Consider the following 25,743-nt stretch of genomic DNA (forward strand, 5'->3'; position numbering starts at 1 on the left):
GTCTCTCCACTGGCGTTGAGCGCTTGCTTGCTGCTGTCTCTTTTCGCGTCCCCCCCGCCCCTTCCCCCTCGTCCTCAGTGAACGGCGAACTCCTCCGTAGTAGCCCGCAGTGGCGACACGCTAACTCGCCTTTTATTATTATTTTTTTCTTTACGCCCCCCTCCCCCACCACCGGGGACGTAGCCGATTTGCCCCCTTCCCACCCCAACCCCGAAAAAGAAAAATACACCAGCGGTCGGAATTTGAAATATGACGCTGAGTAAAATGGGAGGAAAGTCGTCGCTAGCTTGTTGAAGTTGGAGAATCTCCTTGTGGAAGAGGAAGAGGCGGCGGCGGCGGACACCACGAGTTCACTCTCGTCGTTTCTAAAGGTACGCTCTCAAGTCGCTATGTAAAACCAAACAAAAAATTTAAACGTGGGATCCCCTTTATTGTTGTTGTGAGGAACAAACGAGTGCTTATGGCGCTGAACGTGCGTGTGAGGGGGGGGGGGGGGGGTGCTACCGGCTCATATCCCCATTGACTCCACACGTGTGTTGAAATTTCTTCCTGTCCCCCTTTAATTCCCCCGATTTCCCAAATTTATTAGCTCCGTATGCCTCTGTTTATAACCGCGTACCCAATGGAATGTTTACACTCTTCCCTGATCCACGCTATAACCACAAAAACAAGTTTCAAGATGCGTTTTGCTCATTTTGACAAAGGGTAACAGTCAGTACGTTAGCTTAAAAACACAATACTCCACCTACTCGTATTCATCTATTGTTACTTCCCTTTGCTTTCCCATAATTTTGCAACATGGTAAATATTTATATTGCAATGCAGATTTGGGAGACAGTTGGGTGGGGGAGGGGAAGGCCATTCAACTGTACTATAGATTGCTTCTCAGTTTCCAAGAAACCGTTCATGTTACTGTACATACATCTAATGTTACCCCTCCCAAATGACTGGGTGTAAACGCACCAGTGAGTTCAGTTCAAACAAAATGAACACAGCAATATGCAATTCTACGTATGAAACATTAATCGCGCCAAGACGTCAAACTGAAGCCATACAGATCCTATTATTTAACGTAAAACTGATCTTATTGTAATCCGTATATCATAGTTACAAGATCACATATTTGCAGATGGAGGCAGTCCCTTACGAAGGTCAAGACAGGGCAAGTGAAATCACATAATCAAGCCAAATGATTCAGTTGTAATGGATAAGTCGTATTGAACCTGTGACTTGTACATCTTATTTTGAAAGTCACAAACATTTAATATAGTCCACCTTACCCAAAGCCTTCTGCTACAAATCTTGGACAACTTAAAAAAGTGCAATTATAAGAGAGGAAATGGCGTGAATCCAATTAAAACCGCTGTCTACTTAAGCAGCTTGTTGGCCAGCTTTCTCACCAAAATTGAGCATTTGCTGTGAACTCTTAATTGTGGTCATTTTAAGAAACTGTTTTAGTGCCGGCTGTTAAAAGAACAATAGTGTTTTATGACTGCCTTGCAACTAGTCTAATGTTCCCATTCAATATGTTAGTGTGTACATTGAATGTCATTAATGCCTCTCATTGAGGGGTAGATGAGTTAGTCAGATTTTCGTTGGCGTAGTATCTTCAGTTTGTGTCATCTCCCGAAAGTCATAGGCTTTGAATTGTTGTTTAATTATGATTTTTTTTCCTGTGGACACTTAAATTTTGTACAGTTACACCAATGTCAAATACCTGAGCTGTGAGAAGTTACTACCTTATTTCCATGATATGGTCTAGTCTAGAAACAAACTGAAGACTTCATCTGATGGATTATAGCCACTCGTAATTTGGCCAAGACGTTCAAATCTGGTTGGGGGACTATGTGGCAATCCACAGCAGCAAATTCATTGGTTGATTTTAAAGGACTCCATGTTGAAATCACCATTATATCCTGTGCAAAAGTAGGGCAAGGAAGTCCAGAGAAAGCCAGTGATGACCCTCTGCTGTTGTAATGCCTGTATCAAGCTGTCCAAATATTTTTGTTGCAATATTTACTTATGATAGGCCATTGGGGGGGGGGCTATTCTCTCCCTCCAAAAGGGAGTGCGCATGGGCCTCCGGCCAACTGGCAGACTCAGCGGTTACTCTGAAATAACGTCCTTACAAGTACTGGTCAGTGCAAGGCTATAATTATTATTTATTTACGCTTATTTTAGAGTTAGTGCGGTTGTGTTTATAGTCTTGGGCTTGTCTGGTACCTGGAGTAGATACTGTGAGGATGAAATGTAAATAAAAAGTTGCAATAAAGAGTGATTGCGGTTGGTGGAATGGAGCGATTCAGGGTTTGCGGTGTCATATCCAGAAGGTTGGAAGGTGGCTTCATTTTTGGGATCAAACGTTCCTTCCTCATTGCAACTTTAGAAAAACAAATATTGACATTTCTGAAACAGGTTTTAGTTGGTAATCATGTCAGTCTTGTCGCTGTCGGGTGGAAACATCTGTCCAAATATGGTAACATTTTATGATTATGATGGTGATGATTATTATCATATTTATTTTTAGATTAAACCAAATTAAAATTTTGAAACAATCTTAAAGGCACATTTATTAAACTCTTGGACAGCGCAACTGTCTGAGAAGTACTAAATACTGAAACTCCACCTCTTCTTGACTTCACGGGAGCCCTGTGGCATGAAGTCGCCTCAAGACTAAAAACATCATACCATCAACACTGGCCTGCAAGGGTTAGTCAAATAATTTGATTACAAAATAATTTCAGAGCAAATTCTTTGCCTCAATGCTTTGTAGGGATACATTTTCCATTTTGACAAATCATGTCCGCATCACTCCGTGTCGAAATAAGTTGTCGGGTGGTGGAGAGTCATGAGGAAAGAAATGTTGAAAGACAGAAGGACCAAAGTTTTGAGATAATTTCACACATAACAGGAACGTAAGCGCGATGTGTACCATAACAGTACGTCTACGGTGGCTATGTTATTAATTTGGCCGCTACAGTAAATGCTATCTTGGGTGACCAGTTGAACAGCTGTAGACAAGTCAATACACTGACTAGATACGCCAACTTCTTTGTTTCAATTTCTCCAAGCGTTCTCCTTTTTGGCTCAATCCCAGCTATTTTTGGAAGCTGGCTGTGTTATATACCTCTCGGTCCTGCAGATGCCAATGATCATTGTGTTCTATGTTCTTTCCCAATTGTTTGTTTCAGCGCGCCGTGTGTGTCTGTCGGGAAAAAAAGAATTCACATTTGCAAACGGTGGCGAAATGGGTAAATAGGCAATATTTTTGCTTCATCCGCGTCGTTTGGTACGCATCTGTGCCTGATGGCGTGGATTGCATAGGCTGTTAATGGAAACGCACCGCCAGAAATGCTCAGCTCATGTTTGGTCTGACCGCAGCATCAAATGAAAAGAAAAAAAACCCCAAAACACTCATGATCAAGGATATTTGTTTTCATGCTACCACTGTTCGAAAAAAATGAAGAAAAAAAATCCCTTTCTGATGTGACACATTTTGAAATGTTTGCCTTTTCAGTCAGACCAGTGGAATGATACAAGGTAAGACATGCAGGATATGGAAAATTTGCGGGTTAGGAACGAATTGTGAGATCTCAAGTTTACAGTAACTAGGGCAAAGGCTTGGTGTGTGTGTGTTTTTTTCCAACGTGTAATTAACAGGATCTGTAGCGTATTCGGAGTCTTGTATGAAGCCACTGGAAGTATTTCTGGGAACTGCATTTCGAAAAAAAAAAGCCCGATATGATCACAGTGGCCTAACTTAGCAGTTAGAGGTTGTTTGATGGTGAGATGAGACAGTAACACTGTGGTCACTAGTCCTACGGCATACATTCTTCGTGTTGTGTTTGAATTGTAACACCAGGCAAAAAACGCCACTTTCCTTTGTCATTGTTTGAAGACATTTCAATATCCAAATCTTTGTTCGTGGCTTCACAATCATGGTAGACAAATACTGGAACACGCCTCTCAAACGGTTTACGAAAAGACCGCTGCCTCTCCATAACCTCCTCAAAATGCCAAATCAGGCAGTTCATTTAAAGCGCGTGTGTGTGTGTGTGCGTGGATGTGTGTTTTGTGTCGTAAAATAGCCAAGGCTCACTGAAGCTGTTCTTCGTGTTGGCACCGCACGCCGCAGGGACATTTTACCTTATATCACCGGTGCAACAGCTGCATGACGATGACTGAACTAAAGTCCCAGAGAGAACTGGCCCAAGGGCAGGGCCCTTGAAGGACTCCACACCGGAGAGCTGAGTCATAATTACTGAAACAATCACTTAAATATGTATTAGCAAAGTAGGAATTGAACCAGTTATGAGCTGAATCAGAGATGCCAAGACAGTTATGTAAGCTATTAAGTAAATTGGCATGGTTGATGGCTTGAGAGGCAGCAGTTAAATGGAGTGGTAGAATGCACTGGAGTTGCTGCTAATGGAGAGAAGGCTTGGATGCAAGATGAGGAAATATTTGAGGGTGCAGCAATTCGCCCCCTCTCTCTCTCTCTCTCTCTCTCTCTCTCTCACACAAGTGACAATCCGCCAAGAAGAATTCCCTATTTAAATACACGCTAAGCATGTTTTCATAACACATGCACTAGTGGAGTGTCTTTAAAACTGTACAACAATGCAGACACACAATATAAGTTTTCGAACGTCTGTGTTCACGACCAAATCGGTTTTTGACCAAAAATTTCGAGGTTTTTATGCCTCGGATCAAGACTAAAAATCGGTTCTTGGCCAAACTAAGCGCACTTGAATGCACCACTTGACTCCTCTTGCCTTCCTTTCCTCGGGTAGACGAGGAAGTTACACTTCTTCGTGTAGCTTTCCATTGTGCACAGACGTTCAATAATGATTTTTTTTTTTTAAGAGCGTGGTTTTGGTTTTCGATCAGCCTTCTGGAACGGATTATGGTGCAAAACCGAGGTATGACTGTATTAAAAGAGATATAGAAATACAAATAGTAGGAATATCCTTGTAACTTTAATTTTGTAATGAGCAATCGAAATAGCTGAAATGAGCTCTTTTCACCCACAACTGGGTTATTTTCATACTCTTTGACGCGAATGGATATTGGAGGACCGCGTCGCCTTCTTGGCCGGACATTTCGCCCCTCCACAGAGAATTGTAAGTTTAGCGACGGCATCCGATGGGCGAGTCGGTAAATTGGCCAGTTGGAAGACAAGGTGCCAAAGTGCGTGATTTAACAGTGAGTTGACTAGAACTTAAAGGTCGTTGAAGAGTAGTAAAGATGACTCAGCGGCCAGTCGACTAATTGGTTCAGCCCCAAGTAAGTATTTTGTTTCAGGCTCAACGTGTAGCTTGCTCTGTGAAGAGTCGTCAGCTAATGGGACATTCATGAAGACCTCCACTATGACAACTTGCCCGGGCAGCATTTTTCACTCAATACAACACTTGCATGGAAACAGGATTTAAGGACTATTTGAACATTTAGCAGGCTGAGCTTGTTACTTTGAAGAAACCTTTTACGACTACAGTTATCAGTCTGGCTCTGTCTTGTGGTTCAGGTGGTTGAGTTGATGCAGCTCGTGGCGCTCAGCGACCCAAGCATCCTCTCCGTGTGGTTGTCGGGCAAAAACAATCCAGGGTGTCGTCAGCTCCATTTGGCTCCAGCGCCTATGGAACAAGATAAGCAGTATGTGATAATGGCTAGCTCTGTTATCAGTTGGAAAATGTAGAACTTGAACTTTTCTCTGCTGCCTTAATGAAAAAAGCAGAAACTTTGATCAAGTCTTTGTCATTTCTTTACCCCACTGATCTAAATGCATGTTTGTTTTATACATTTGTTTCCTCATAAGATTCCAGATGAGATGTAATTTTGCAAGCACCGACGCAAGAGCATGGATACGTTTCAGCAGAAGACTGTGCAACCTCGACATGGGGGTTTGACATGCCGCAGATCTCGGATGATCATTTCATGTGCGATATTTGGTACCTGCTGCTCTGGAGGGAGTGAAGACAAACTGAAGTTAAAGGTGACAGGGAGGCTTAATATTGTCTGATTCCATTTTGGATTCAATTACCGTCCGATCTTTCTCATATGTGATTGTGCCTCGATAATCTCTTCGTGTGGATTGTAACATTCGCCAATTTCTCAGTCGCACACCTTTGTCACAGTCTGTGATCGCTGTTTCGCAACATCCCTTCACACCAACTCAGAAATTTCCTGGTCCACGGAGAGGTTGTACCTTAGGCTGCTGTTGGTTAAACGACTGGATCAATGTCTGCCTAAAACACAGGACCAGAATAGAACAGGAAAGGGCAGCTCACACACAAACTAGGCGGCGTTCTCAAGGATCCTGTACACAATTTTATAATAACACAACGGGTGGCATTCCGTAGCCATTGATACTTTTTTTGTAAGCAAGCAGATATTGCAATACTACTCCAAGGTCTCTGTGGCTTTCACATCTCTTTGTTTTCTTGTCATCAGAAATGTTCCCTTAAAAAAAAAGCCAAACAGTACAGAAATCTAATATTCTTTTTCGTCCTTGGCTTAATGCTGAAGGCAACTTCCCATCCAAAAGTAAATTCGTCTGCTCCTTTTTTAAGTCGCACATTCAATCATCGATTTGATTCAAATGAACAGAATGACCATGAGCATATCTCGAAAGAATTGCCTTTTTTCTCCTGTGCAAATGAAATGGTAGTTGAATTCAGATCGATCCTTGAAAAATTGTTTTATGTTTCTGGAAAGTCGAATTATTTTTTAACAGTTATTTATCATGACTTTTCTTTTCATAATGGGACGACATATAAATGGAAACACACCAATTAAACTATCAGTATAGTTTTGTATCATTATCAATGTACTGAAAATTTGGTCCCTGAAAGTTTTTGGCTGAAAGACCACAGAGCTGAAATATGATTCTGTATTGTGATGACGCAATCAGTAACCAACCATGAATAGCAAATGAAGTCTCGAGAGAAAATGCCGTCGGCTACGCGGAACACTCCGAAAACTCCAATACAATATTATGTTATCACATATGTAACCCAAGAGAAGATTACAATTATTTTTAATATACTTTGCACAATAGAGTGCTGGGTTTTGATTTTGACTTTTGAGAGCTGCACAATAGCTGTTCTCAAAATGTCACTCCATAATATTTTGCTATGTTTTAAAAATTAGGACAGCTCTGCTGAAACTATCCCTCTTTTTTTGTGTGTGAAATTTTCATTTGTTAGTGTATGCAAAGGTTGGGAAACACTGCTCAAAATGACCAGTGTTTTTTTTTAACGCCGTATTGCACTATTTTGCTGCTCTCTGCTCCGCTCCAACATCCTCAAAAACGTTGTCGATTGTTACCTTGGGCCGACCTCGTCGGATAATGCACGTTCTGTTTTGAGCCGTAGATTAGATTGTACGTAGGCATTTGCATTGTAATACCATGCTTTGCTCCTCGCAGTGCAATTTGCGATGCACCTTTGTTTATTTATTATGCATTTAATTTTTAGATGAGATGCCAAAACAACACATCCATTCTGCTTTTTCGGCACCCTGTTATTAGTGTACAAAGCACTTTTGGTACAGCGCCACAGTCTGACAAGGAACAAAACTTGCCCCCTTCATGTTAGGAATATCCTCATGCCAAGGGGAAATAACCAAAAATGTTGGACGTCTTCCATTGTTGTCCTTTTTTTTTTTTTAAACTGTCTCTTTTTTTTGTTGAATTTGTTGGCGGAGTTTGCTGTGTTGAGCTGCTGTAATGTCACACTCTTTATGTGTGTGAGCCACCCCGCTGGGGAAACGCAAGCCGCATTGGGGTTTACCTTCTAATTCAGGGATGGGCAACTGGCTGCGCATGCCACCCCACGACAAGACAGCCCTTTCCACTGAGAAAATAAAATGACAGTATGTGGTTATTTTATTGTCAATCCTGTTGAAATCGGAGCGAGGATCTTTTATCCATGCTTGAAAAGCAAATCCATTTTTGTCATACATCTAGTTTGGAAGTGCCCCCTACGCAGTAAGCACTGATGAAAATTGTTGTCCCCTCCAGCATTTAAATTGCCCATCTCTGTTCTAAAGTGTACAGTGGCTCACTGAACTGCAGCACTGAGTGAAAACATGGCTAAAGGAGTCCCAGAATACAGACAAAGCATCTCAAACGAAAGCACAATGCAGCCAGCCGTACCTTCGGCAAGAAAGCAACAACAAAAAAAAGGTCAGGAAACATCCGAACTTGATTGGGGATTAAACAGAGGTACTTTCAATGCCGTTGTCAATGTACGCTCTTTTAGTCATTTCAATAAGCGACTTCCGTTCTCTCCGCTTTGCCCTTTAAATGTCTTGAACGGTTCTGATTTTCGGTGTTGTGCTTTTGGATGTGTGAAGCCCATTGAGTTGCCTTTGTGTATGAAATGTGCGAAAGAAATAAATTTGCCCTGCTTTCCTTTGACTTTAACATGAGTTGGAATGGAGAGTATTTGGTTAATTCTGAACACGGTCACATCCTCAGATGTAAGAGTGCACTTACTTGTGCAAACCATATTATCTCAGTTACTACCATAAATGATTTCAATTTTTTTTTCCTGTTTGAGTTGTACAGGTTATGTATATGTAATTTATCCCTCAGAAAACTGGTAATACAAACATGCATTTGCCTCATAATCATTGCAACAAGTAGACTGGTCTGTTGTGAATATTTCTGAAGAGGCATTGACTCAAGATCATTTTTAACCAAATAGAAGTACAAACAGTTTTGTTTGTTTTTGTTCACATGACAGTACGTGTTTTGGAGCCTGAAAACAGAAAATATTTGATATTGGGACTATTTTTTGCCCCGTGACTTTCCAATTCAGTCCACAAAGACAAGAAATGTTTGCGCTCATGTCTCATGAGTAGTTTCTAAGTACCACTGCCATCGACTGCATGTTCCAGCATTTACAGACGTTTTCTGCTGGTCAACGTGAATGTGGATCGTTTTGCCGATTCTGTCATTTGTACACCAATGAAATCGCAATTTTACCTGGCCCTTATTGTGTAAAAGAATTCAAATACAAATACCCTGCCCCCACATCCCCAAAAAGTGCCATCGTCAATGTGAGGATCTTTTTTATTTAATTTAAAAAAAAATTTTTTTGAAGCAAGCAAGAATCAGGAAGTTGTGTTGCCTAGTCGTATGCACAAAAACTGAGATCATGTGGGTGTAGTATTAGCATCGCACTGTACGAATACGAGGAGAGACGTGGCTCGGAATGAAGATGAGTATTTCGGTTTGACCTCAAAGTCAGATGGAAGGGAAGCGCGAGGAGTGTGGGGGCTGTTTCGGGTGGCATGAGCAGCTGTTGACAGAGAAGCGAGATCTTCCGGTTGCCATAGTTACATTTGTATTGCCCACACTGCTGTGCGTGTCGCCGTGTTTATAGCTTATTTGTGCAGCCCTCATGATGCCAGGGGGGAAAAAAAATAATTGCCCGGCTCAAGCTTTTGTGTTGATGACTTGTCACCTAAAGGACGGTGTTTCTGTTTTTTTACTGTGCACTTGGAATGAATATGTATGTACTAGGAGAAAAAAAAACATAGCTTCAAGTAACTTTTTTTTGTTGTCAAAAAGTGAAACCGTGATTCCAATCGTCCCATTTTCAATACTTCCTATTGAAAGACCAAGTGATGGTTTCACATCCTGTCTGTCGTGAGGTTTGCATCATCACTGTCACAGTCCCCTCTGTTCTCGACATACGTGTTTCCCGGATCACAGATGTGATCCTCGTCTCCGACACATCAACCAGCATAAAGAACCCGTCACATTGACTCACGGCGGCCTAGATTCGCTCCCGCCTTATGTTTCCAGTATATATATTTACGGTCTTGTTACGCGTACAGAAGCAGAAAACACGGCTACCATGTTGAACTAGCGTCCGGTTTGTTCGGTTGGTATCGCGAGGCGCTATTAAGATAGAAGATTATCTATTGTTTATATGAGTGTTGTACTGAGGCTCTGTCTGTGTCCCGCAATCTTCTCCCCACACACCACGCGCACAATATATTCATTGCCACCCACCCCCATGCTGTCGTATACACATGCAAACCCGCCTGCTCTTCCTCCCAGCAGCATCCATATCAGGCCATTTGACAAATAGATAGGATCATGTTGGGTTTGGGGGGAGGGTTGCTGGACATCTCAGGTAATAAAATTGTTTCGTACATTTGTACTTAGAAGGTCAAACACTGTAAAGCTCGTAGATGAGCCGACATTTTCTGGAAAACTATGCCCTTAACGTCACACAAATTGTGAACATCGAACAATCATAATGGGTGACTTTAGCCCTTATCACTTGACTTGATGTCAACCAGAATCAAATGATTAATTTGGCATATGTTAGGATTTTTCTCTGGCTATGTCTGACAGTTTTTCTTCCGAAAGGAACAGATATTCGCAAGAGAAGAAATTGTTACCGGAAGGTACTTTGATGTAAATCGACTCATCTGAAGCAAACAGACTCAGGGCAGTGTCAGAGTATCGAAAGATTGTTTCACTGCCACGCCAGTCGGAGATGGTTGCTGATATCCAGTGCACCGAGTCTGTATCTCGCCAATGCCGGGACATCGAAGGAGCTTACAGCTTGCTTGAAATCGCTATACATTTAACTCATTCACTCCCAAAGACGTTTTTAAACGTCTTTTCAGACTTGGTCCAGAATTGACTGGTACCGAATTATTTAAACAAATACATGAGTCTGAGTGCATCGTATAAGATTTATTTGAGCTTTTACTTAGGTGAGTATTAATTGTTGGGAAACGGACAAGGAATTTAGTTGTCATGACAATAATCTCATGAGTAACCAGCAAAAATGTATGTACAAAAAAATAACACAATTATTGTACTGAAATAATGAACTTGTCTCCTCTCATTTGTCACAAATGTGCTTAAATTCACTTTAAAAGGATGTACTTCAATTATTTTTGCTCGTAAAATCAGTGGCATAAACAAATACTCTTGTTTAGCGTGACAGTTTTAGGCAAAATATATTGTCCAGAAATATTTATCGACACCTGTAGCGTTTATCTATTTTAGTTTCTTTCTTTTGTCTTCCTGTTTTGCTTCCTTCCTGTTGGCTTTTTGTGGACAAACCTTGGATTTTGATTATCTAATTCAATTTGGACATTATAAAATAAATTGCATTTGAGTAATAATTGCCTTCTCACACTAGCCATGCAGTGGTACACTGCCACATGGTTGTTGCTTGTGGTTGATTTCATTTTATACTTGCGTGCCAATGTTTAAAAATGAGATGTGTAAGCATTTTACACATCTTTATTAAGTCTCCGCATTTGTCATTAAAATCAATGTGTATAATGTTTGACCTTTCTGAGCTACCGTTGTACCTCAGTTATATTAGCCAGATAATGAGTTTGAGCGCGCTATAACGGACGACTTGCTGGCGATTAATCCCCGGGAGCCATTTATTCAATGTCAAAACATTTTATGCATTTCACCCCCTTTTGAGCCAGTGCAATAATGAAGGTGTCTGACTTGGAAACGAGCCCTTATAAAGTGGACTTACAGTTATCTGTAATAAGCAACAGAAGTTTGGCTCTGAAATCTCTCCTGCCCTTCTCTGTTGTCAAAGGAAAACGGACAGCCAATGTCGTCATGAGTCAGATTGAAGGCAATTTAAGGTTAGCTACTCTGCAATCTGACTGTTGAAATGAGCCAACCGTAATAGCTCCATGCTTGATCACACTGCACAACACAAACCAAGTCTCGAGCTGCATGTTTGTTTTTTTTCTCAAATGTTTCGATATAAACAATGTGAGTATTGTTTTCCACATAATTTGATTCACTCAGTCATCGTTGACTCCATGGGCTTTTTTTGTGACCATGGCATATCTCCATTTACAGATTTTAACTTTCATCCGAGCAATCTATCTCATTTTCAAATCTGCCCTAATATCGCTTCTTAGCAAGCTTGTTTCCGACCAGCCTTTAAAGCGAATCACATGATCTTGTGCGTTTCTAATCGGGTGCGAGATATTTGGCACATTTAAAGTCATCGATGTGGTCGTTTGGAATACAGATTCGAAGAAGGGGGGATGATTTGAGGATACATTTGTAATTCATGGTTCTGGATCCAAGGATGAAACGAATTGACAAATGGCACACATGCTTCCGTGTCAACAATCTTTGGCTTGTAATGCATTTGCAAGTTGACAATCAACTGAAGCACCAACGTGTATACTTTATTTACTTTATAATGTATTCTTTTATGTTTACAAAATACTTTTTGTCCATGTGTTTCCACCAAGCGTTACAGTTGTGATCAGTATCGTACACTAGACATGAATTTGCTTTTGCAGATTAAATACTTGTCCAGATATAAAATGTCCAGATGTCCCTTTTCCTTCCCGTCTGGTTGGTGTGATGTCACACTTCCTGGCCTACACACCCACAATGGAAATGCAAGCCTGACAAGGGTTTGCCGAGCCATAATGTGGGAAACTACACTGATCTACACATCTCGGTGTGTGTGACTTTGTATTTTTTTGCCAGTGTGACATCAGGAAAATGACGGAGGTGAAATTCATGAGCAGAGAATGGAAGTTTGCAAAAATGCTCCCATGTGATCAAGGTTTCCGTGGTGAATCCTTTCAGCGATCCTTGTTGTCTGTCACCATCCCCCATTTATCGAGCAGGGAGCACACACAATAGCATAGGCCGCCATTTATCGAATAGGAAAGTGCTTATTTAAACGTTGGTTTACAGAAACTCTCTGAAACAAATTTTTGTGGCATCACTGTAACCTGGCTGACGAGCAGCCCGTTTCAACCGGTATTCCTGCGATGACCCAGTTCTGTGTGAACCCGCTCATAGTAGCCGTCGGTTTGGGCCCCAGGTCGCTGGGGTGGGTGACCTCTTTGTGCCAAGGAAAGCTCTATAGCCTGTAGCTTTGCAACTGGTCATCAGCAGGTAATTTCATTATCTATCATGACTTAAAGGAAGGTTAACCAGTGGGTAATTCGCTGACCTACATTGCTGGCATTGAGTGACTCAGAGACAGACAGGCACATGTCGGATCAGGAAACGCACCGCAGAAGTTGGCAATGCGAAGTTGCGTCTGAAACCCCCTTTTTTTCCTTTTCCTTTTTTTTTTTGTCAAATTCATGACCCTGAAATAGTGCACTGTTTTTCCTGCAGTCTTTGGATAAAAAATCGAGGGGTCTTAAGTGTTATCAGTTCCCACCTGTGTTTTCCGGCTTTGTGTCAGAGGAGGGCGGGGCGGGGGAAACATGCTATGAAGTGCACAAATTGTTGTTGTGATTACCTGTTTTTAGGATCATTATTTATCACCCTGCCCCCAATCCACCATTCCTCTCTCTCTCTCTTCTGCTTCCCCTCCCCCACACTCCCTGGCTGAGCTTCCCCCCTCCCCCTCTCAAGACTGCAGCCCAACCAGAAGCTTCAAAGGCGGGTTTTACTCAGCAGAGCAGTTCAAGAGAAAATGGCTGCTGTTTCCAGGTCTTGTTTGCACATCTGTCAGGAGGTGACTGTTCAGGAGAAAATGGGGTCCCTGGTATGCTGGTTTCAGCGGCATTCTTTTCACAGAGCCGCATGTGCTGGAGATGTCTGCTTTTTGTTTTGAACATTCAAATCAGCATCGCGTTCGTGAAAGGATCGATATTTTCCAGTGATTTTAAGTGACACTCTGAGCCGTTTTGTTCCATCTGAAAAGCCATGCATGTATACGCCTGTCTTCGTTTTGAGAGAACATGTGAATCGAATGATTACTTGGATCACCATAATGTACAGCAATGAATAAATCGGGGCCTATAGCTGCCTAGTAGTGTATTGTCTAACTTTAGACTGCCATAAATGGAGCACTGTCAGGGCTCAGTTGCTTTATTGCAAAAGATGTCTTGGCATACAGCTCACTTTCCATAAATGTTAACATTGCACCATTTTTTAATACCTCGCCTTTCCGCTGATAATGCTGCATATAAAGCAAAGGCGAAAGGGGAGTGGGGGGATGGGAAATTGCAGTAATGCTCCAAAACGCACAAGGCTCATCACACATTTGTCCAGTGATGTTTTTGTGGTGGGTAGTTGCGTACCATCTGTTTATTTTGTGTTGCATACACAGGATATCCTGGCATTTACGCTATCAGTTTGACAGCTGCACTGGCTATTTCGCGTGCATATTGGATCAGAAATACGAGACGGGAGCATTTGGCACAATTGCCGCAATCAGTTATGGCGTTGTTGTTTGGGTTTTATTTTATTTATTTTTTTAAATTTGCTGCGGATGTCTTGGCGTTGATGTTATTTTGTTTTTCTTTATACGGCTATGTCTCTCATGTTTGCGTGTTTTGGGAAACACTGGATTTTTAAATGTGAGTTTTTCTGCCATAATTATGAAAACAAATGAAAACTGGATTTTTTTTCTCTTTGTGTGTGGTGAAGTAATAGCACTAAAATTTTACTTTTTCATTTCTACGCTGCCATGACCCATATCGAAATTGGGCCATATGGGAGCAAAAAATAGGCATTGCGTCGCTTAAACCTTATAGTTTGGAATTTGAGAAGACACACATTTGAAAATGGGCGGCATGAGCGTTTGCGAGTCTGTTGAAGTGTAAAAAAAAATCTCCAGCGGAAGTTGGGTGAAGTGTCCACATCCATGCCAGTGTAAGGTATCCAAAAGATGAATCTGGTATGCATGCATCTGTTTATTATGTTATGTTTTTCTGGACCGAAGCTGCAACCTGGCGTTTTTTAACTGGTTGTTATGGGGGAAACGTACTGGAACGGCTCTGTAAAGCAAGCCAGAGAGCTAGGCCTTTGCTTCCCATGCTTTTCTCTCATGACATTGATGTTGTTTAGTGAAATTGAGCTTTCGTCCAGCACGGCAGACATTAGTGTTCCCATGATAACAAGGTTACCCACTTAAAGGTTTATGTGAGTGAGGACTCACTTGAGTCAAGATAACGTTTGTAGGCAGGGGCTGCTTTCTCGAACAATGGTTTGTGTGTACTGTTTATATTTTAACCACAAATTAGGTGATTAGTGTTTGCATAAAAGTCACATTTCGCTCTCACCTTTCCTAAAAATAGCAACAATAGAAAAAGGACACTTGAAGAGTTTGATGACTTGTATGAATGGCTAACTATCGCTTGAAAGGATTGCTCTTCAACTAGCTGAAACAGATCTGGATCTGGGTTTTTTTTGCCCCCTAGACTGTTTCCATCCTTCTACCCCCCGCCCCCTCTTCTCAAGTTCAAATGTTACAAGAACTGACAAGCTAAGCAGAGAGCCTTTCATAGTCCACTCATCACTTCAGTGTGGATATGTGGATAAACCTTCAAGCAGATATGGAGGCCCAGGTAGTAATGTCAGGGATCATAGCCCGTCTGATTGATGCTGTTGCCCTTCCTCCATCTCGAGCAGGGCCAGAACACCTCCGGGCTTCCTGGGAATTAAGTGTGCAGTTTGGCTTGTTGTTGTTGTTGCTGTTGTTGTGACTGGGCTTTCATGAGGCCCCTCAAGTGTGAGATAATGGGCTGTGTGGTCAAATCAGGACACACTAGCTAAGGCACACAAGTGTTTTTGTTTCTACGCAGAAGCAGGCAGAGACATTTTACCTTTTTAAATGAATCTGTGGAAGCAAGGGGTAAGTCTACGGGTAGTGAAAGGCGTGGTAATAATTTCTTACAAATACCGTTCTCCTCTTCTGCTTTTTTTCTTTTGCTTGGACATTTTTAATCGGGTGCCTCCTTTTAATAGCTCAGTTCGTCCCACCGGGAGACAGTGGAACAAAACACATTGTGCCCGCATGAATTAAGAATGTTAGTTTAATTACAGAACCTCTGCTGTGGTGCACGAAGGTGAACTCCCATAGCAAAGATTATAGCAAGGTGAAAGAGTTAATAATTCCTTTTGAGGAACTTGTTCACCCCCCCTCTGGCTTGCACTCATTGGTAATTGGGACAACACGGTTGTCTGTATTTTCCTCCATCGCTCTTGTTGCTATGTTACCAAAGGGGAATTGGCATAGCCACGGGAGGTGTTAGCAATTCAAGTTGGACAACCATATATGCCTCGTACCTGATGCAACATTGATTCCTTTTTTGTGAATCCTCTTCAGACCCTTTTGATTTCTATATTTTGAAACAGAAAACAAAGCGACTTTTCCTGACTCATTTCAGGTGCTGGTTATCTTCCTCCTCCTTTTAAAACATAACCAGAAATTAAGAATCCATCAGAATGAGTGTGCGTTGCTCTACATAAATATTTGAATTGTGTAAGTCCTGGCATTTTGCGCCTTATCACGGCTCTTACGCCATCACTCTGTGGTTTGCCAGCTCACAAGGGGCATCAAGTGATTTTCCGTTAAAAAAACAAACATGTTTATTCCAGCAATGGTACGAAAATGTGAACAGTGCCTGCACATGGTCATCTGACAGACCGTTGACATTCCTGCTATTTGTGGGGAAACGATAAAGAGAGACCTTGTTGCAATCACTTGAGTGCCGAGACATAATATTAATCTTGCTTCTATTTTTGTACCTCTCTAGGAGTGAGCCGAGCCTTCCCACAGACCCCCGTTGTTTCTTTGGGCTAAAATGAGTATTACCAGTGACGAAGTGAACTTCTTGGTCTACAGATACCTCCAAGAATCAGGTTGGTCTCACAAAGCTGGGATTGACGCAATTTATTTTGATTAAATCGTTTTTTTAACTGGACTAATAAAAAAGGGGTGCCATTTTGGCAGTAGAGTTACATTCAAATGGCTCGGCAAACACTGGTTTTGAACAACACCACCATGATCCTCTCGCTCGCGTGGTAGGTCTCCTGTTTAGACTTGCAAAGAATAAACAATGGGGCACATCACGGCACTGTTGTAGCATGTGCGTTTACCACACCGCTATTGTGCGCAGTGTAGTCGCATCACCGAGATATGAGACATACACTTAAAAGAGTTATTCAGAAGTAGTGCACAAAGAAGATAAATTATAATATGTAGCGCATATCTACGCTTTCCGACACAAGGTAACGCAAGACCGTTACTATTTCAATCAGATGATGGATTCACAAATGTGTCAAACTGCTATAGGATAGCGCCAACTATTGCTAGAGAGGACATACTCGAGGACTGACAGATTTTGTTTGCCTTAAGTATCGGTGGCTGGTATCGTGTGCCTCCATGAGTACCAAATTAAGGCTGGGCATACCCACCCTCAATGTACAAAAATAATGCCTGCAGCTCGCTTGCATGTCCGACTGTGTTGAGTCATGCAAAATCAGTTTTGATCAAATTATTCGAACCGCTGATCGGTGGAATATTCAATTCTAAAAATAGAGCTGCAACCCTTACATGCTGTACTATAAAATACTGCATGAATGTGGGCCGTGGATTGCAATTGAGAATTTTTAATATGCTTACAGAAAAAAAGGCTTTTTTTCTTGTCAAATTAAATTGTTACAAAAATAAATATACACCGTATTGATCACTGTACCGACTATAGTGTATTGCTTTATGCTATGTGACGTGTTGAATCACATAATGACTTTGGAATGGATTTGACTGAAAATAATGTTTTTTAAACGATATGCTTCAATCATTCATAGAATGCTATACATTTGTTTTGAAATGTCAGTACACATTTCAAAATTCATAGAATCTGGACAAATGATTGCTGCTATCATTTTGTGATGAGCTCTTTTTTATCGTTTTTCTGAGTAAGGTTAGTTTAGTTTCGCACTTCAGTCCATTGTGGCTGACATTTGCTGCTAAGGTGTGCCTTTCAACTGTTGACTAGTTTGTGCGGAGCGCACAGTAGGCCGATTCACAGCTGTTACGACCGGGGGAGTGGTTAAACTGCCATATAAAATATAACTTCCAATGAATTGAAGAATAAATCCTCCCCGTTAGTCTGTTTGAAAAGGTTTTGTAACGAAAGCACACAACTTATGTACAGTCCTCAGAGGTTGGCAGTATCACTGCAGCGTACTGTAGCACTTCTCCAATGAAGGTCCATCTTTTGTGTGACTTGGTGTGGGAGGCGCCTCTTCTGACTTTTGTTCCACACATAACACAAAACTGCATGCTTTGGTGTAACCAAACTCAAACGTTGGAGGAAAACCGCTTTAGCCTTAATGACCGTCCGTGGCCCAAAAGAAATCTCATCAAAAGATGCTCTAAATAAGGGCCACAGAAATTCACTGTCTCACTAACACTCAGAACATTATACGTGTTTATGTAACTGGGTCTGAGGAAGGTATGGGACTGATAAATATCTTGTTTTCAGGTTTCTCCCACTCAGCATTCACCTTTGGCATTGAGAGCCACATCAGCCAGTCCAACATCAATGGAACACTAGTGCCCCCTGCAGCCCTCATCTCCATCCTGCAGAAAGGGCTCCAGTATGTGGAGGCAGAAATTAGCATCAATGAGGTGAGACGTTATTTGCTGTCGCTTCCATCTGTTAGATCACAGGAGATTCATACCCAGAGTCTCGCCCCCAACGCTTTTGGATATTTCACCGACAGGACGGAACAGTCTTTGACGGACGGCCGATCGAGTCGCTGTCACTCATCGACGCCGTGATGCCCGACGTGGTGCAGACGCGGCAGCAGGCCTTCCGCGACAAGCTGGCCCAGCAGCAGGCTTCCTGCACCATGGCGGCCTCCACCTCTGGCAACCAGTCCAACGCGCCAAAGAATGGTGATGCCACCATCAACGGGGAGGAGAACGGCACTCACAACATGAGTATGTGAAAGACCCTACGAAGTGATCCAAATATTTTTTGGGGGGGACAAAGAATAGCCATGTCGAAAGAAGTTATAATAAATGTGCTGTACCCAGAGGAATTTAACGATGCTCATATTGCGTGTGTATAGTTGATGTTGTGTTTTCATTTGTTGGCGGGCGCAGACGGTCATGTTATTTCTATCGCTGATGCAGCTGTCAGCCATCCCGCTAACACAGCAAAAATATAAGCCTGATCAGGTGTACCATGCAAACTCATCCATGCTGCAGGAGGAAATAGTCTTAACCTTTTTATTGTACTTTCTTCCTTATTTCAATGCATAGCATTCACAGACAATCCATTCAAATATGGACTGAGATAATAGGAGATTGAGGTTACTATTCTTGTCTGTATATTTTTGGATGGATGCTGTGTTATCTACTGCCTCACCAATTCCTCCCCTTCAGAGGAACTGGCGAATAATACGATCCCTGCAGAATGTGCTATCGTTGGCACTTTGGTGCTTGATGTGTTAGTGAAACCTGAGAGGTGTGGATGAGATGGAGAGAGAGATTGTGTCAACATGGACTTGGGGGGATTTAATGTCAAGGCTTCGGCAGCAGAGGAAGTTTAGTTATGAGGGAGGCTTTACTTTCTTTGTAGAAAGACGACATCATAACAGTTAAAGAAAAAAAGCATACACATGCTCCAGTTTAAAAAAAAAAAAAAGGAAGTCTTTTCACATTTCTTGTGTTTCCGTTTGGTTGTGCACTCAGATAACCATTGTGAGTCGATGGAGATGGATGTGGATGTGGAGATACCTGCCAGCAAAGCCACAGTATTGCGAGGTCACGAGTCGGAAGTATTCATCTGTGCCTGGAACCCTGTCAGTGATCTGCTGGCCTCAGGGTAAGCTGTAAGGCCCCGTGTCAGGGAGTGTGTGTATGTGTGTGTGCGCGCGTGTAAATGCGTGCGTTTGTGTATGTGTGTGTGTGGGATAGAGAGAGATGCAAACAAAGCTGACCTGAATTGGGGAGGGGGGGGGCAGATGAGTAATGCCTCCTTGTGTGCAGTCCTTGCCTCTGTTTCCTAACACGTATTCACTGCTCAGACTGTTTACACCAATGGGATGAGCTGCTATAAGATTTGATGTGAACCACCACGCATAAATAAAAATAAAATAAAAAATCTGAAGAGCCGTTTTGTAACACGCCCAAAACTTGAAACCCACAAATACACACAAAAGGGGGGTGGGGTTAGGAATCGGCATCATTCCTTTGAGGGTAGTGTCGTAACCTAAATTTGTCGGTTCTGAAACCTCATAAATCGAGCCCCCCCCCCCCACCCCATGTACTTCTGAGCGTTTATTTGTTGATTGCATCTTTTTCGTAAAGTTTGGAGGGCTTTCGATAAACCGAAACGGCCTCTGATAGGAGGTGGCTAGTTGCCTTGATGAACCCTAACAGTGTTGGTATTCGGTTCAGTTCGGGGGACTCCACCGCCAGAATCTGGAACCTCAACGAGAACAACAACTCCAACTCCACCCAACTGGTGCTGCGCCATTGTATCCGAGAAGGTGGGCAGGACGTCCCCAGCAACAAAGACGTCACCTCACTAGACTGGAATGTAGGGTTCCAGCTCCTCCGCACACATGCCTACCATCTTCTCCTTCTTTGACATCAGCCCGTTGGATTAACCGCTGTGTCTTTCCACCCGACAGAGCGACGGGACGCTCCTGGCGACGGGCTCGTATGACGGTTTTGCCAGGATATGGACCAAGGACGGTATGTTCTCTCGTTTGTGCGCTACGGCAGGGCCATTCACCCTGGTATTAATTTGCTGGTTTTTATTGAGAATGGTGTGTCTGCCTGCAATAACACAACATTGCTCTCATCCACTAGGAAATCTGGCGAGCACCTTGGGACAGCACAAGGGGCCCATATTTGCACTCAAGTGGAACAAGAAGGGGAACTCCATTCTCAGTGCTGGCGTAGATAAGGTCGTTAAGGATACCGTTTGTCTTTCGCTAACTGTGAAACATAAAAAACTGAATAAGTTTTATTCAGGGATGCCCGGTACCTCTTAATTCAGACTGAGGATGAGTATAATGTCAAGCATTCGCTTACTCGCTGCTTGCAACTAAGTATTCATACTTGATCATGCCTTTACATCTTGTACCCGCAACGAAAATTTCTTTGATTTCCGTGAAATATTGCTCAAAAACACAAAACACAATATTTTCTTGAACTCGTTTTTAGTTGGGAATCTTAGGAGAAATTCATACCATGTATGTACTATAGCAACTTTGGACAACGTGGGAAATTGATCTTAAATATTTTATTTCAAACAGAAATGAAATCTCTACATGTTATAATAAGATTAGTCAAAAAAATTGCAGCACAAGAATACAGGTGAGCGGGTGAAGGGCTCAAGAAACCGGTCCGTTGGTCCGCCGCTCCAACTTGCCGGTTGCACGCATCTGCAGGGCTGTGTGTGCCCGATCAAAGTTCATCATCCATTTTGCAGAGCATAATTTGAAGTCAGCTAAAGCTTTTGTCTTCCGAGTTTACCTAAAAGTATTTCCACACATCTGATATGGCTACTCCTCCACCTGTCTGCCAGGCTGGTGAATAGTATCCTTGTCGTAGTATTGGAGCATTTTTTTAGGGTGAGACTTGCAATATTGACACCGGTGCATTCATAATTTTTTTTCTTCAAGCACTGTCATGCAAACTACACTTGTGAAACATCATTTTTAACTTCAGAGCATAATTACACACTGATTTATGATGCATTGTTTTAATCTGATCATTTTCACAGACGACAATCATTTGGGACGCACACACAGGAGAAGCCAAACAGCAGTTCCCCTTCCACTCAGGTAAAGTGTGTTTGATCGTCGCATGTGGGACAATACGAAAGGACTGCAGCAGCAGCGATTTTTAAATGAGCATATTGTTCATTGCAACATCCTCCAGCTCCGGCTCTGGATGTGGACTGGCAAAACAACACCACGTTTGCCTCGTGCAGTACGGACATGTGCATCCACGTGTGTCGCCTTGGCAGCGACCGGCCACTCAAGACCTTCCAGGGTCACACTGTAAGAAGCTTCACGCCAGCAAACTCTTCATATAACGTCCTTGGGGAGCCATGATCATCAACGAACACATTTTGTGTGTGTGTGTGTGTGGTAGAACGAAGTTAACGCCATTAAGTGGGATCCATCGGGAATGCTGCTCGCCTCCTGCTCAGACGACATGACCTTAAAGGTGAGAACAGTTCTGTGTCTTGGGATTTAAAGACAAACCACACACAAGAAGGGAGGAGGACACTCTGTGCTCACTTCTCCTTCCTTTCATTTCAGATTTGGAGTATGAAACAAGAATCATGCGTCCATGACCTTCAGGCTCACAGTAAAGAGATTTACACCATCAAGTGGAGTCCGACCGGGCCCGGCACGAGCAATCCAAACTCCAACATCATGCTAGCCAGGTGGGAAATGTCTTTCACATAGCTTGTACTCCAGGCAACGCGTTGCAAGGCTTGTAACTCTCGGTGACCCACGGTGGTGCACCCTGACCCACATGTGCACGCTTGTGTTCCACTTCCCACACAAAAAGCTGATAAGTCACTCAGGAAATAAAACTGTCATCATCAGCACCACTCTGATACAACTTCCTCATCTCATGTAAACCAGCGCACCATTCAATTAATCGTTTATTTGTTTCAGTTCTGCTCTGCCTGAGATAAGGAAAAAAAGCCACTTAGGGTGTATTTTTTCTTTGGCACATTTTTCCTCCCGCCTGTAGCGCGTCATTTGACTCAACTGTGCGCCTGTGGGACGTCGAGCGGGGGGTCTGCATCCACACACTAACCAAGCACCAGGAGCCCGTCTACAGTGTGGCCTTCAGCCCGGACGGCAAGCACCTCGCCAGTGGTTCCTTTGACAAATGTGTGCACATTTGGAACACCACGGTGAGTCTCGGCCATGGCCCCATCTCCTCAGGGTTGACCACAAAGCACCGTCTCATTACATTTTTTTCCTTTCAGACCGGTGCTTTAGTGCACAGCTACAGAGGTACTGGTGGAATCTTTGAAGTGTGCTGGAATAGCACTGGGGACAAAGTCGGTGCCAGTGCATCAGATGGCTCAGTAAGTGCCCACGCACTGGAGTAAGATATGTCCTACTACACTGACAAAAGTTCCATCCAGAGGGAGTGGGAATAATAGACAGTAAGGAGTTGCTTCCCTCTCTCGTTGCAGCTTGGAGGCTTCAAATAATTTATGTGCAGTGAATACCCTGCAAACAGCAAATACCACCTACCGGTATTTGCTGCGCTAAGGCCAAAACAATAAGTGTCACTTTAGCGCCATTTTGTGGTATCTTTGTTCCAATGAAGTAGGTTGGAGTGTGTTGAGGAGTTTCCCTTTGACAGTACTTTGCCGGAACAATTAATCAAATCCAAATTTCAAATGCCTAATGCTGCAATTCATTCATTCAATTAATTCTGGTTTGTGATATATGTTTGTATTTATTTTACAGTAAGCCTAACTTAAAAGAAACATTTACAAAGGGTTTACAAAATATTTATGTATAATAAGTCTGCTATTGTTTATTGTAAAGCATATTAATTTATTGCTTCTTTGTTAAAAAAAAGTCAACAAAGAAAATAAATCCCATTTTAAAATGCAATCGCTGTATTGGTGGGAGGGGGATCACAATTCCCCCCTCCCCGTCTTTCAACTCTAATCTATAGGGATTTACAAACTTCTTGAGGTGTCAGTTGCCATCAGATTTTTGAGGCAGGGTGTGTCACTGTGAATTGGGGTGGGGTTACAATTATTGACTTAACTACTGCGTTTGTTTTGTTTCGCAGTAGAGGATGGTGCATTCAAACACATTCATCATAAGCAGAGGAACTGTGTATTTGATGTCAAACACCGTTTCAACAATCCTTTTCCCTCTGCAGGTATGTGTCCTCGACCTCCGGAAATAGCGGACTTGGCCGGCAACTCGTTGGAATGTGCAACAAACTGCCTTCTTCAGACATCAGCAAATGCTCTCGTTGCTCCTGGAGGGGGGGCGTGGCACGTAGATGGAGTTAAGTACAAAAAAAAAAACCTCACTGGAGCGCACAACAACAACAACAAAAATAAATAAATAAAAAAGGAAGGCGCGACCCACCACCCACAGGGGAAGTCGGCGCACCTTAAATCCGTCAGACTTGGCGCATGTTGACGGTGAGCCCTAATAGAGGCCAGCGAAGACAACATCTGAGTTACCGCCGACTCGCCGAGTTTTACGAGGTATCTCGTGAGGAGGCGCTGTCATTTGCCCTTCCTCCATCTATCCCTCCCTCTCGCCTGCTGCGGCGGGCCTGTGCGGTCCAGCTGCTTGGCAGGAAGGATGACTTAACTGAGACGCATGCCAAAAGGCAGCCATTGACTGGAAAGAAGGCTTGTAGAATTCCTCCCAGCAACTCAACGGAGACACGATGAGGGTAAGCAACCATGGCGAAGCCCCGCTTCCAATGGAGGACGGCTCGTCTGAAGACCCCCGCCGCCACCTCCATCCTCTCTCCACAGATGGACTTGATAGTGCAAAAAAGTGGAGTGCACTGTTCCAGGACACCAGTCCACCAAAAAAATACAAACCTCCCAAACCGGCCCAATTTGCTCAATAATTGGAAACAACACGGACAAGAAAAAAATGTGTGGAAAAAGTGTGGTTTACAAAGAGAATTTTGCCCTTTTTTTGGATGTACATGTAAAGAATGTAAAGATATGTAAATTAGATTAATACACAGACTTATATACTGTGTATATATGTTTATATACAGTCCACCTTATTGACGTCACATTAGGGGCTCACAAATGGCGAGAGCGGTCTTTGCTGAGGGCCGCGACAAGGCCGCTTTTTAATTCAAAATGTCTTTTTTTCAGTCAAGGCACAAACGGCAACATTTACGGAATGGCCACCTTCATCTTCGGTCGCTCACTTGCGTCTTCACATTCTCTGTTGAATGGGCTAAACAAAGCCACACCCACCTAATTAGACCGCAGCGCTACAGCGGGTAAACATTTCCACTTTTTCCAACCCGAGCTAATTCTATTGAAGCATCCAAATCTGAATCCAATCCCAATTTTTTTCCAGATTTAGCAGCAAATGACACATTTTCAACTCGTCACACCCTGCTTCTTTTGTTCCTTTCATCTTTCCAACAACATGCGCTCAAACAATGTGAAGTGCATTTTTTTTCTGTCCTTGCAGTGGCTTCTGCGATTCATCTCCCCCCCCCCCCCCTTTACTGGAAGTGAAAGGCAGACAGTTACTTTTTCTCCCAGTCCCCCCCTTTTTCATCTTCTTTTGGTCAAATGTCACAATAAGATGTCAACGGGTGGTCCTTCGTTTTTCTGACTTTTTCAGAGCCATTATTGTCTGTGTCAGACTGAGAAATTGGGCTGTGGGTTTGGTGGCCAATGTGGATGAACCGCTGTGACAGCAACTATTACTATGTCTCTGGCACACCCTGGTCCAGGGTGTGATCACCTGTTTCAAGACAAAACATTCAAGTCGTTCAGTGTCTAAAATAAATCACTCTATTTTGATATCGGAACACTTGCGCAATCAATTGTCTTTTTTTTTTTTAAATCTGATTTCCAAAAAGGAACTGTATCCAATGAGGGAACGCAATGTTAAATACACCTTTTTTTATTTTCTTGCAAAATTCCAGCTACATCTTGTACAACTACTTAAGAGCTCCTGTAAAATGACTACTCTGATATATATTTTGAAATAAATTTCATCGGTCATGTGCATGTGAAGGAGAGAAGCTGGAAGAGTGAGGTCAAGGAAATTTTTCAAAAGCCCAACATGACAGGCAGGAACGGTGTGGATAGCGCTTACGTGGAAGGTCGTACAAGTGGCCTTTGATTGACAGGTAATAACTGGGCGGCACATTGTTGCCCGCATTCAGCAGCCACGGCCATGCCAATTAAGGGCAGAGAGAAACACTTTATTTGTGATTTTTTAAA

At 42.7% G+C, this 25,743-nt stretch overlaps 1 protein-coding gene across 1 annotated transcript; it reads left to right on the forward strand.

Moving 5' to 3' along the window:
* Positions 1-25,325, forward strand: tbl1x (transducin beta like 1 X-linked). The gene is made up of 15 exons (XM_052082570.1): positions 1-371; positions 16,534-16,639; positions 18,268-18,413; positions 18,509-18,728; positions 19,485-19,617; positions 20,193-20,334; positions 20,429-20,492; positions 20,610-20,707; positions 21,529-21,589; positions 21,687-21,808; positions 21,903-21,977; positions 22,073-22,200; positions 22,518-22,683; positions 22,759-22,860; positions 23,679-25,325. The coding sequence occupies exons 2-15, from the start codon at positions 16,582-16,584 to the stop codon at positions 23,703-23,705; spliced, it is 1,542 nt and encodes a 513-aa protein (XP_051938530.1). The 5' UTR covers positions 1-371; positions 16,534-16,581; the 3' UTR covers positions 23,706-25,325.
* Positions 25,326-25,743: the final 418 nt, after the last annotated feature.

This window comes from Hippocampus zosterae, chromosome 12 (genome assembly GCF_025434085.1).
Source record: "Hippocampus zosterae strain Florida chromosome 12, ASM2543408v3, whole genome shotgun sequence".
In the NCBI taxonomy this organism is placed as follows: Eukaryota; Metazoa; Chordata; class Actinopteri; order Syngnathiformes; family Syngnathidae; genus Hippocampus; species Hippocampus zosterae.

What these genes read in the sequence shown, in the direction of transcription:
- tbl1x (XM_052082570.1), top strand. Translation starts at nt 16,582, where the DNA reads ATGAGTATTACCAGTGACGAAGTGAACTTCTTGGTCTACAGATACCTC. An exon ending in CAGATACCTCCAAGAATCAG is followed by an intron (nt 16,640 to 18,267) that starts GTTGGTCTCACA and finishes TCTTGTTTTCAG; the next exon opens with GTTTCTCCCACTCAGCATTC. An exon ending in CAGGATATGGACCAAGGACG is followed by an intron (nt 20,493 to 20,609) that starts GTATGTTCTCTC and finishes CTCATCCACTAG; the next exon opens with GAAATCTGGCGAGCACCTTG.